Source organism: Camelus ferus, chromosome 26, assembly GCF_009834535.1.
Source record: "Camelus ferus isolate YT-003-E chromosome 26, BCGSAC_Cfer_1.0, whole genome shotgun sequence".
In the NCBI taxonomy this organism is placed as follows: domain Eukaryota; kingdom Metazoa; phylum Chordata; class Mammalia; order Artiodactyla; family Camelidae; genus Camelus; species Camelus ferus.
The window spans coordinates 18,996,139-19,009,307 of NC_045721.1; the positions used below are offsets into that span (position 1 = coordinate 18,996,139).

A 13,169-nucleotide genomic window follows, 5' to 3' on the forward strand; every position below is an offset into this window, starting at 1 on the left:
AGAACGTGGTGAACACCTGTGATTTCTCCTAACACCCATTTCCTTTTCTTTAGGCAAGAGCTCTGAATTTTCATTTGGGTACCCAGCTCTCCCCAAGTGTCAGTCTACATGAGTATTTCCCTTCATGTGTGGTTCAGAAATGTACATGGGACCTAACGTATTGAATCAGGGTGAATTTCAGGAACTGTCTAAAAAGAGGTTCCCCCGCCCCTGCACTCCCCAGGCTTGGAGCTGTAAGGCTGTGAGGCTGGGGTCTGCTGCATCTCTCTTGCCGCTGCTACAGCAGAACCCCTCTGGGAAAGGGGCCATCCCAGAAGAAGCAGAGTCAAGAGCTGGAGAGAAAAAAACAACAGGTCGTAGTGACATCTTTGGGGATTTTGCACCTGATCTCCTGGATTTTCAGTTCTAGAAGCCAGAGCACTGCCTTCTTCCATAAGCCTGTTTGGGTTGGATTTTCTGTCACTTGAAACTGAAAGAGATGTAGTTTATCCAGAGACATTAACTAAAAATCACACTATTTTCCATATAGTTGGGGGAAAAAAGGCTTGATAAGTAAATACTAGAATTAAGTGTATAGTGCTGGATTCTTTTTACACTAATTGACTTTTGTCCCCATAACTTTTATGCACATGAAAATATCTGAGCCAGAATTTCTGATAAGTGGATCTTATTACATAGTTTCTTTATTATAGTCACATTTTCATGTAGCTGTCTGTGGTTTTTCTAAAAATATGAGTTGTTAATTACTTGAAATTGCATATTTAGTCCTTTGACACAGATTTGAAATCATGTTTTAAGAAAATCCAATGAAACTGAGCTTTGAAATTTCATAAAAATTTATCAAAATATTGCTTTCTTAGCCAAAAGGCCACAAAGATGAAAAATGTCAAAATATTTCTCAATATTTCTAGTGGAAGAAAGATGAAACTATGCTAGAGGCTTATTTTTCATGGGGCTATATTATAATAATGCAATATATTGTATTTCTTCTCCTTCTGTCTCAAAGAAATACAGGCATAGTTTTTAAACCCCAGATTTTTAAAGTAGTATACTATTGACCTATTGTCCCAACATTATTTCTAGCCTCCAAAAAAAAAAAAAAAAAAATGTAAAAAACTCTTCCAGCAAAAATTCATGGCTATATGTTGAGACTTCATGAGGAATCTTTAATATGTTTTAAGATATATTTAAGAATTCTTATTCCATGGATTTAGAATGGATATGCATATGCTTGGGGGAGTAATTCAGCACAAACGATATTCTTGCACGTTTTCCCTCTATATCCATTTTTTAATATAAGCAGAAACTCCTTAAGAGTAAAAGTACTTCCACATATGTTTTATCTCCATTAATCTGGTAAATTAAGGGTTAAATGCATCTCACGGCTTGTCCTCCCCTGTAACGCTCCTACAGTGTCTTCCTTTAGGCAATATATAGCACAGTTGCCAAAGAGGACTGTTCAAATTTAGTCATTCATCTTTGTTAGTTTATAAAAAGCAAACGTACATCTGGCATGTAGTCTGCAGGTCATAAAACTGCATGAGATTGACACCTTCTGAACTAATCAGTTGGAAATGCATTTTTACAAGCCTCTCTGCTAACATCAATCAGAGAAAGAATCTCATTTTCAACAGCCAAGATGCAGGGACACACTGTTGGCTATTTTTCTGCAGAGTTTATCAGTAACTTGCCCAAGCAAGTGATGGATGGTTATGAATCTGGCTCCGTACAACTTAAGGAAAGATTTCTCATTCTTTGTCTGTGCTTAACATAGCTAGGGCTATCCAGTACAAGTAAGCTGATTACCCACTTGCCCAAATGTATGCTGTAGTAAAACTGTCTTTGTGGAATAGCTTCTCAAAATCATCAACATTCCATTTTAGTCTCAGGAATATTAGGTTGCCTTAAATTGATATTAGTACAGAAGCCATAGCTAATAGAACTAATCATAAAAAAATCTAAGGGAAAGCAGAAATGTTCAAAACCCACTGAATAACAATTTCGATGATCAGTTAAGAGACTTTCTTTCTCCAGTCTAGGCTTTGCAGTGTGAGTGGTACTTTGATATAAAGTAGAGAACATGGTTTATGCTTCCTTCCACGTAATCCTCAAATATTTTGCTCGAGTTATGATTTTAAGGCATGTTCTGATCTTTCCTAAAGCTTGCATTGCTTTTTTCTTTATTTTTTAAAAAAATTGAAGTATAGTCAATTTAAAATGTTGTATTAATTTCCAGTGTACAGCATAGTGACATATATACACACACACACACACACACACACATATATATATATATATATATATATATTCCTTTTCATATTCTTTTTCATTACAGGCGATTACAAGATATTGAATATAGTTCCCTGTGCTGTACTGGATATTACACAGGCATCGGAAACTTCACCGTCTACACCACCACGTGTACCATCTTCTCTGAACGCGCGCTGCTTCTGCATTTCCTGTTTCAGTGGATGGTTCCACCATCCACCCACCCAGTCTCCCCAAGTACAAACCTGAATGTTATCCTTGACTCCTCCCTCCCTCTTTCTCTGCACCTTATCAATGACCAGTTCCCCTTTTTCTCTACCCCAAATATCTCTTGAATCAGTCTATTTCTTTCCACTTCACTGAAACCACCGCTTCAGGCCACCATGGTCATCTCTTGACACGATCTCAACCAGAGCTTGGCTTCCCAGGCTCCAGTCTAGTCCCAGCTATTCCTTCTCGACACTAAAGTCAGAGTAATCTTGGGAGGAATCAAATCGGATTATTTCCCTTCTCTAGCAAAAACACCAGATATCAGAATATAGAGTGGCACTCAAGGGTCTCAGAGCCTTAAAATATATTATCCTGGCAGATGATTTGGGGGAGGAAATTACTATTTGTTTGAAAGACTCTATTAGAGCCTACTGAAGGGAGAGATTCAGGTTACTCCGAACTCTGGCTACCCAGGCTTCAGAGCATAGGACATCCCTCCCATTCTAGGAAAGAGAAGTCCAGCTTGTGCTCTCAGAAGCTTCCTGATCTTAGCAACTTCAGCATCAGAGTGGTTTCTGGGCTATGTGTAAGAAATGACTCAGTCTAGAGGGAGGCTGACTTGTAGGTGAAGATAAAACTGAAGAAGAAATATTTAGAAGCCAAGTTGAGGCCTGCGGTGTGGATCACTTGTTCGGAAAGCCTTTCTAATGAGGGCACGATACCTTCTTGTTCCCAAAGTGCCTAGAGGCCCTGTGTGGGGATGTTCACCGCGATTCTCTGGTCCTGTGACCACCAATTTCTGACTTCCACTGTGTGATTTAGAAACCTGCTCTTCCACAGCCTACCTCTGCCCCCAGGATCTGCTCCAGCAGCCTCCCGGGTACCGGGAGCTCAGCCTGGAGAAGTGATGGGCAGGCACCTTGTTGATTCCACAGAGAGCTGGGGATCTTTGTCAAGACCTTGATGGAGGGTGACATTTTGCCTTAGTTCTGTAAAGCTAATGAGTCCGTATAGATGACAGCTACTTATTTGAGTCCTAAAGAAACAAGGTCCAACTGAACAGGTTGATTTCTTATGACCATGGAGGTGTTAAGAGAGTGGCTAAGTTCCTCCAGCCTTTTTTTTATTGGGAGCTATTCCTCCAGTTCCTCATCAGGAATTCCCTCCTAAGGCTGCTTTTCCTGAAGCATGTCAGAGACATAAAGAGGGGTGGGCTCCATGGGCAAAGAGGGACATCTGTTTAGTGAGCTCCAGAGATTGAGGATCATCAGACGTAGACAGTAGAGACGGGGCCAACTGGTTTGGTAAAGGAAGGTATGTTTTGTAGGGGAAGGAAGATGCTTGGTGTAAGAACAACTATTTCACTACTTCCCCATATCTGGCTGTCCTTTCTAAAATTCTTAAATGTATCTTCTTTAGTTCTGGAACTAGTAATCAACTTTCTTTGTGCATGTGTGCGTGCGTGTGTGAGTGTTCTACAAAGCTCTTCAAGTTGTGTTCTACAAAGCTGCTCAGACTAGACTGGCAGTCATTCGTATGACGTGCTGAATTTCTTTTGTAAAATATCATCACGTTAAAATTTTTTTACTTATTTAGGGGGGAGGTAATTAGGTGTTATTTATCTATCTTTTTTTAATGGAGGTACTGGGGACTGAACCCATGACCTCCTGCATGCTAAGCACGTGCTCTACCACTGAGCTATACCCTCCTGTCCCTTAATTTCTGATTAGGGCCAAATCAACCTCTTCATCTTCTCCTCTTTAGCTACTGAAGGTGCTAAGTCAAATTACTTAGCTACTTTCTTGCTAATTCACCGTTCTGACACTAAACTTAGTTTAGACAACGGATCTGTAATGGTACAGTTACCATATGTCACAGAATTTCAAGTATAGTGCTTATTTTAAACATTCTGTTTCACTGTCCTCATATAATGACACTGATGTCCGTAACTGCCAGATTATGTGTCTCGAGTTGGGGTTTGGTGTGGAAAACACTGTCTCTACACACACAGCTCATGCTTAAGCTCAAGGAACCCTCTAGCCTGGGTTACAAGGCACCTGGCTTACAACCTCAGGGCATAATAAAGCTGGCACTGAGATTCCTTCTCAGATGATCAACAGAACGAGGTTAGGGACAGGAATACAAATGATACAAGCAGAGAATGCACAGGAGGTCCTCTATCAGCTCCGAATGCCCCTTGGAGAGGGACGCCTGGAGACAGCGCAGTTTCACCCTAATGAGAATAAACAAAAGGGGAACGAGGCCAATTCACAGCTGATAAATTTTGAGGAAAGGGAGGCACCTCCTTGGCTGACAACCACACTAACGAGCTGATTAGCCCCTAAATTACTCAGCAGCTGTCTCTGCAGACTTGGCCCTGCAGTTTGCTTCCTTCTGTGAGAGTCTGTAACCCCCTCAACGTCATCTTGCAGAAGACAAGTGTGAAATACCTGATCGAAGAGAAAGGAAAGCTGTCCTTCCTCCCTGGGTGATAGAAAACTATGGGGTGGGGGCTTCCTGGGAGAAAGGAATGGGAAAGCGACCACCTGGGCTGCGGGGAGCAGTGATGCTGCAGTTTCTGCGCCACAACACGCACGGTTACGAGGAGTTGGGGCAGTGACGTGTTACCAGGCGAGAAAGCTTCCGGGGCCAAGGACCACCTCCATCTATCAGGAGTGGACAGGAAAGGAGGCTTCAGCTCAGAACTTGGGGCCCAAGTTTCTTTTGTGTGTGTGTGTGTTTTATTTTATTTTATTTTTATTTTTTAACATTTTTTATTGAGCTATAGTCAATTTACAACGTTGTGTGGGGCTCAAGTTTCTTGAGAGTCCAGGTAAAAAGCAAACAGGAGAAATAATGAGCAGTCTGCTGGAGACTAGAGGGGAGAATTTCCAGCTCCTCACCAGGAAGAAGAGACTTTAGAGAGAATAGTGTTTGGTTTGAGAATGACTGTAGGTCCAGGTGTGTGTGCGTGTGCACGTGTGTGCATGAGTGTGCGTGCGCGCGCGCGCGCGCGTGTGTGTGTGTGTGTGTGTGTGTTTGGGGGAACGGGGAGAGCTGAGAGCTGGTTCTGCTCACTCTGCTTCCCAGTGAACAGCACAGAGCAGGCCCCCTTCTCCTGTGCAGACACTTGCATGTTTTACAAGCTGAAGGTTTGGGGCTGCCCCACCTGCAGCAAGTCGATTGCGCCATGTTTCCAACCATACCTGCTCACTTTGTGTCTGTGTGTCACACTTTGCTAATTCTCACACAATTTCAAACTTTTTCATTCCTACTGTATTTGTGATGGCGATCTGCGATTGGTGATCTCTGATGTTACTACCACAACTTGCTGAAGGCTTAGAGAGCGGGTAACATGTTTTTTTTGCAATCAATATTTTTATAATAAGGTATGTACGTTGCTTTTTAGACACAATGCTATCACACACTTAGCAGATTACAGTGCAGGGTAAATGTAACTTTCATAAGCACTGGGAAACCAAAAAATTCGTGTGAGTCGCTTCACCGCAGTGGCCTGGAACCGAACCCACAACATCTCCGAGGTCTGCCTGTCGTTAGGGCCACTCTACTTAGAAACAAAAGGCCATTCAGTCTTCCCTGACCACCTTTTAGGAATTTCACCTTGTCAAGGTGAGCACTTTTGAAAGCAAAAGAAGGAACCTTGGATAATAAGAGCCGCTACTTACAACATATTGTGTCCCCGGCAAGATGCTAAGTACTTTACATTCTCTCACTTAAACCTTTCAGAAACTCTTTTATTCCTATTTCATACATGAAGCAATTGAAGTTTAAAGAGATCAGACTCTTGTGTAACGTCAAATATGTACCACGAGGTGGACTGAAGATCTGACTGCAAACCTGTACTCTTAACCACCACTGAACGGGACATTCCCAAAAGGGCAGGGGGGATGAGGGGCGGGGTGGGGAAATACGTCTTCATCCCCAGAGCAAGTGAGCACAGAGCTCCAGACAGAAACTACATCCTTTCAAAAAACTCAGTCCCAAAGGGGCCCCAACACTGAGCCGCTACAGGGGCAACACCCCTATCACTGCAGATGGAACCACCAGCTCTCACTCTCTGTTTTCTGAAACTGAAACACAGTAGCATGGAGGATGTGCACAAGGGGGCCAATAGTTATTTCCTAACCGCGGGCTTACGTGGGGTGGAAAATCACAGTCCTTTTCACAGGGTACAAGGATTAAAAAGACACCACAAGGACAGCTTCAACGGGCCTGCTCTCTGTTCCTGCTCTGTTTTTTCCATCCAGACCTTCCAACGGAAGAGCTTGGGAAATACCTGGCATCTATCTATGAGACTGTTTAGTTATTAAAACACTGCTTTTAAAGCTCCCAGTTCACAGGGTCCTAAAGGCTGCAGTGCAGGGAACTGTCACCTGGAGATTAGGACAAGGAATGGGGAACGATGTACATTATACAACAGCCTGGTGATCCTGCCTTTCCCCTGAACGATAATAATCTTACACTCGTTTCACGGAGAATGGGGAGCCAAAGCACTCCATCAGGGCTCACACATTTTTCAATCCCTCTAATCTATGGGGATCCGATTTTTTTGGGGGGGCAACAGATAACCGCGTAGCCGCGGGAACTTACAAACCTGGGTTCTGGCGCAGGCTCGCTTTCCCGCTCAACACCTCTTACCTCCCTCGTTGTCCTTGCTGTCGGCGCAGAGGGTCTCCATGGCCACGTCGCAGCCTGCTCCTCTCCAGCCCGGCTGGCAGACACAATGCCAGCCGTTTTGGTCCAGCGTGCATCTCCCATTGCTGTTGCACAGACCGGGACAACCCTCTGTCAAAAGAGACAAAGAGGGAGAGCACCAGCGGTTTTGAGTATTGACGGTTTTTGCGCCTCAGATAAACAGATGAGGGACACTGAGTGGGAACAAGGCCTTTTGAAACAGCACAAAGACTGTAATTGCACATGGATTGAAACAGCAACATTATCTAAGGAATCTAATTCTTATCCAAGTGGCATCTTTGATTGGCCTGACCCTTGAGACACCACTTACCTGTGCAGGACAGAAACATCTGCAACGATCCACTAAATTGCTGCAGGCCAGACAAAATTAACTCAGTTTTTTTTTTTTTCCCTTCCCTTTAGCAAAGCAACAAGGTTGATTGTAAGGTGTGGAAAAAAAAAAGGTCTCAACAAGATCATTTCAGAATCTCCAGTATATGGAGATTTTTAATCTGCCGTAAACATTACTGGTCACTGGTTAGTACGTGGCTTCTTAAAAGAGCCTTGTTGCTTTAAAAAATTCCCTCTAAGTTCAAAAGCATGGAAGCGGGTATGCGGATATGGATGATGTTAAAAAGAGCGCATTAATTTTATCTGGCCTCAGAGTTGCCGTATATATTCATGTGAAATTACAGTGCATTAAATAATTGCACAAAGTATAGGCCACTATCAATGACTATACTTTATGCCGAGAGTACATTCCTTTTCACAGAATAAGCAAAGCCCAGGAAATAGTGAAGCAGCTTAGCATCTATTCTAACAAACATCAGGATTCAGGCTGCATACGGATGGGACAGGACCGACAGGATTTCCAACTAAACGTCATCGCTGTGCATATCTGATTACTTAGGACGGACAAAATGAAATACCATAAGGACCACAGTAAAACATCGATAGACCGAACAAAAACACGGTAGTGACGTGCTTCAAGACAGAGAGCGAAGAGTGATATTTTGTGACAATCTCCCTAAAGCTTTTATGCTGTTACCTTTATATCCTATCTTGTCTGCTTTTATGGGCAAGGAGGGAAAATTTGGGAAACAATGAAAATAATTTAATATATCCGAAATCTATAATTGTTTCAGTCTAACATGACATTAAAAAAAAAAAACAAATTTTGCCACTTTCTACTGATGATAACTGGCATGCAGCCAACATGATCTGTTTATGAGGATGACACTTGGGTAGATTCTGGTGCTTCTGGCTATGAGTGTGGTATGACACTGACAGAAACGAGGTTATCAATGCCCGAAAACTGCAAGAATAATTGGCTATTAATCAGATCTCTTTGGGTAGGATTATTTATAATTTGGTATAAAATATATGTTAGGAAAAATACTTGCTCGAGCAGTTGGGGTTTGTTACACAGTTTCCTATAATTTGAATGCTACTCTTGTTTTAGTGACAAAATTTAAGGGAACAATCGGTTTAAAGATGTTTATTTTAAGTCGGTATTAAGAGAATTATTCATACGTTGGCTTCCCCTCCTCCACTGTGGAACTTGAAATGAAAATATCTCAAAGAGATTCTCTGTCTCTTAAGATTAGAGTTAACAGAGGGAAGACCACAGTGACAGGTCCCTCGCGGCCAGGTGTAATGAAATGATGCTTTCGGACGTCATTAAGTCAGGATAAGATTAATTCTGCTGCTGCTTTTCTTTTCTTTCCGACAATTACCATCTGTATTTATGGACTATCCCATACATGAAAGGTGAATTTTCCTTATGGATGTTTTTGTTTTGTTTTTTAATGAAAAAGAAAGATTTAATTGCCCCCTTGACAAAGAGGTGCAGCCGCTGAATGCGTGCCCACAAGAGTTACTACATGAAAGCCTGGATATTGCCATGAATATTTTCATGTTCTAATGAAAAGCACAAACAAGGCATAAAAAATAGGTACTCTGAGGAAAAAGGGACAGGGAGGTTTCTGAAAATACGTTTTTCACTTATTTCTGTGATAACTGAAGACACAGAATCTGCTGTTTTCTGCCGAGTGCTGTTATCATTTCTGTTTTCTACAATGCACAGTAGTTTTTGTTTTTTCTTAGAAAATAACAAAACATAAATTATGATAGCACATGTATTTTGAAACATTTAGAAAAAGCCAAAGAAGTTTCCATATGAGGATAAATGAGATTTCTCTCAACATATGTTAAGAATCTTCTTTAGATTGACAATTTCTTATTCTGTGATAAAAGAGTAAGCATTTGTGAGCCTTTAATTCAGAATTTAAAGCTTATGAGCTGAATTGCCAACAATGAAGATCTTAAAGCAAAAAAAGTAAAACACAAAAAAACCCGTAAACAAAAAACAGCAAATGTACCGTTATCTTCAGTTTCTGGTTGCAGTGAAAACTAATGAATGCTTTTACATAGGAATGAAATCTGTGATAACCCAAAATTATAAAAATGAGACACAGACATTTAAGTCTCAATACTTTAAATCCAAAGGATTTCACATAATGTAAGCCTGCTTTATAATTTACAAAAATATGCATGAAAAACAGTCGATGTTCATACCTAGTGCAACCTAGTACACGGTTATATAGAGATACATACGTAGACATGTCAACAAAGAGCAAGAATACAGTACCTTTAACTATCTTATCCAAATAGTGAGCTTGAGAAATTAAAAAGGAAAAAAGAACAGACAGACATTTCAGAAGTGTCACATGGGACAAGGAAATTTTCAGAATTTACATGCAAATTGAGTAGCTGCAGCTGACATGAGACTCACATCACACGACAGAGATGCACTTCGTATCTTCTGAAAGTGCAATACATTCACGCTTTAGCAAACGCAGTCACGATTCCAGGAGATACTTAGCATTGTCAGGAAAAGTATGCAGGTAAACTAACCCTTTTTATTTTATTTTTTGCAGATTATGTAGAACGTACCCACCCTGATCCTTCTTAAGAGTATACTTTCGTAGCTAAGTAGAACAAAGGGAATCAGTTCTTTATTATTAAATAATTTTGGAAATTTACAAACATGAGATCTACAGATAAACCTACTTTTTTTTTCTGGGGTGGGGGTGGTGAGAAGATAATTCCATTTTTTAAAGTTTGTCTTTAACAAACTAGTTTCATTAGGGTTACAAGGTGGAAGGGCAGAAAAGATACACAGATGCCCTGGAGGGACCATTTACGTCTATTCTGATGCCGTCTGTCTTCAATCTAAGAGATAAACCTACAGAAATCCTACTTATTTGCCTTCTCTTGAGTTACTTGCATATTTACAAACAATTAAATGTTGATGGTTAATAAATAAGCAAAAAAAAACAAAAAACAAAAAACCCTGAGGATCTTTGAGCACATTTAATGTAGTAGTGTGAAAAAGGCTGGTGTAAGTTCTTCAGAAGACGATTACCCGGTAGTGCCTCACTACATATCAGATGGACAATGATGGATCACACATGGAGTCCATTAGGAAACACGGAATGTCCTAAGATCCTGTTTCTTTTCAGGAGTCATACAGGAATAGGCTCCGGTTCTCACAAGAGCTTTGCAGGAACAGTCAGGATTGAGACAGAAGTCTCTCACTGTCCCTGTCCGTTTACTCTTTCGTGAGGTTACAGTTAGCCTATACCTTTCCTTTTGCGCAGAAACATAAATACACACTCCCTTCGCTCAATGGAGAGACCTAATATATTCTTAATAAGCCTCAAATCTTCTTGCTTTGTCAAAATTCATACATCTTTAATGACCTAAAATTGCTTTTCAAAGATGCTCCTGTTGATTATTTCTCATTACTGACATATGCAAGTAGCAGCAGAACTCTGAGCAGAATGATTTAAACCATGACTTTCAGTTGAGCTCGTCAAGTCTGGGAGTTCAGTCACGTGCGTAAACAAAACCATAAATGGTTCTGACACATCTGTACCGTGAACATAAAAGGATTCTTCACTTTGCCGCAAGATTCCATTAGAGGCTCCTGAATTGCGTTTAACAAGAAGCATGGTGATAGCTAATTGACAATATATTGCAGAGGAAATTAAGGCGAAGAAGAAACAGTGTCAGACACTACTCCGAAATTATGATTGCATAAAAAATAATCCTGTTTTCAAATGTTAAAATGAAAATGTATTATTGTATAACCTCATTCATATAATTTAATAATTCCTTCCGAACATTATATAGTCCAGCACAGTCTCATAATAGCTCAATTGATACTGATGATAAACAAAGGGCCATTAAACATTCTGGAGTTTCTGGGTCAGACAGGGCAGTATTTCTGAGGGACTTCATAGTTTATAAAAATTAATTACACTGATCAGAGCTGAAGAATAATATTTTGGCTTCTACACCCGGTCCACTTCAGTTAACACAAGCAACATGAAGAATGTAATCAGTGCTGATTTAGATCAGTAGTTTTAAAGAAGGAATAAATTAGAATCCAGCCAATTCCATTATTTTAGCAAACAGAATCCGTTATGCAAAACAGTGGACTGATTACAAGGTAAAGGCTGGTTTGTCATGGGGTCAAGAGAGCATCAAAAGTGGAGCTGAAATTAGAAAATACATTAAAATATATAGCAGGTCAAATTTTATAGAACATTTTATTTAAATATTTAAATAAAAATATTTAAAACCAACTGTAAGAAAAAGATCTGTGCTGAGAAAGATACCAAGATTTGTCATTTGCATTTTATACCACAGGGAATAATTGTGAGGCTGACAGCTTGAAGAGGGAAGGGGGAAAAACACCCTCGAACAGTAAAATTTCCGACTATACCACAAAATCCTGGTTCTAAATGATGGCCTCGAACATAAAATTGCCGACTATACCACAAAATCCTGGTTCTAAATGATGAAGTTAAAAGATGCCAATATATGAGGTTCAAATAATTATTAAAAAATAGTAATTGCAACAACGGAACCATCATTATATAAACCACTACAGGAATTAATCAGACAAATGCTGGCATGCTTGTAAGAAGCCATTAGGAACAATAATCGTAAAAAATAATAGAGTATATTTAAAAATTAATACACCTACAATTGCTGAAATGCACATTAAGTTGCAAAAAAATTACTTTGGAAATGAACAAGTAGGTTCTGACACTAAAGGAAAGTCATTCCTCCTAGATACTAAGAAGTTTTAAATTTGTTTTATAGAAGAAAATTCTTATAAATGTGAGTGCTGGACATGTAAAATGGAGCCCTTTAAAAAGCTATTCCCCAGTAAAATGTGTTCAGAAAACAGTTTCCCTGGAGTTTCAATTATTTATCTTTTAAGGAGACCCACGTGGGACACAAGGGGTGGGTATTACTGTATATCCTGTAAGACAGTGGTGCTTAAATCTTTTCAGGATCTCAGATCCTGAGAAAAGTGGTGAGACTTATGGAATCTACCTCCCTCAACCCCGGAAAAAATGCATACATGCCCACAAACACAAAATGCTGCTTATGATTCCAGCTTTCCATGAATCCTGTTCTGGTTCCATAATTTGCAGATTATGAACACCCGGCGGATGTATTAACGATTCCCAAATTTCTAGCTCTAAGTGCTGTATATGATTCTCTCATTTAATCTTCACCACAACACTATGATGTAAATACAGTTGATACAGTACAGATGAAGAAAGGAGGAGAGAGGCAATTTGTGCAAGGGTATTATTGGTTACCAGTCTAGGCTGTCTGGCTCTAAAGCTTGCTCTTACCCACTAGGTCATAATGCCTCTTCTTGGACATTTAGAAACAAATTTTTTTTTTTTCAGTAGAAGAAATGGATGAAAGAAACTCATTAGTACCGTGCAATCATTCCTGACCTAACAGGAATTTAAGCTGATACTTGTTTCCAAAAGCCACAGAGTAGTACGACCATCTTTTCAGTATCTTCTACATGGCATCCCGGCAGAAGTGCCAGGTGGATCTGCCTTAAATGGCAGAATGCAGGTGAATGTCTTTAAATGCCAGGGCTTGTCTTGGCCTTAAAT

At 40.2% G+C, this 13,169-nt stretch overlaps 1 protein-coding gene across 1 annotated transcript in view; it reads right to left on the minus strand.

Moving 5' to 3' along the window:
- The window catches only part of TENM3 (teneurin transmembrane protein 3), a 540,843-nt gene that overhangs the window by 65,157 nt on the left and 462,517 nt on the right, over positions 1–13,169 (minus strand). Inside the window, 1 exon segment of the mRNA XM_032468497.1 lies at positions 7,138–7,284. Within this exon segment, the coding sequence (XP_032324388.1) occupies positions 7,138–7,284 (147 nt within the window).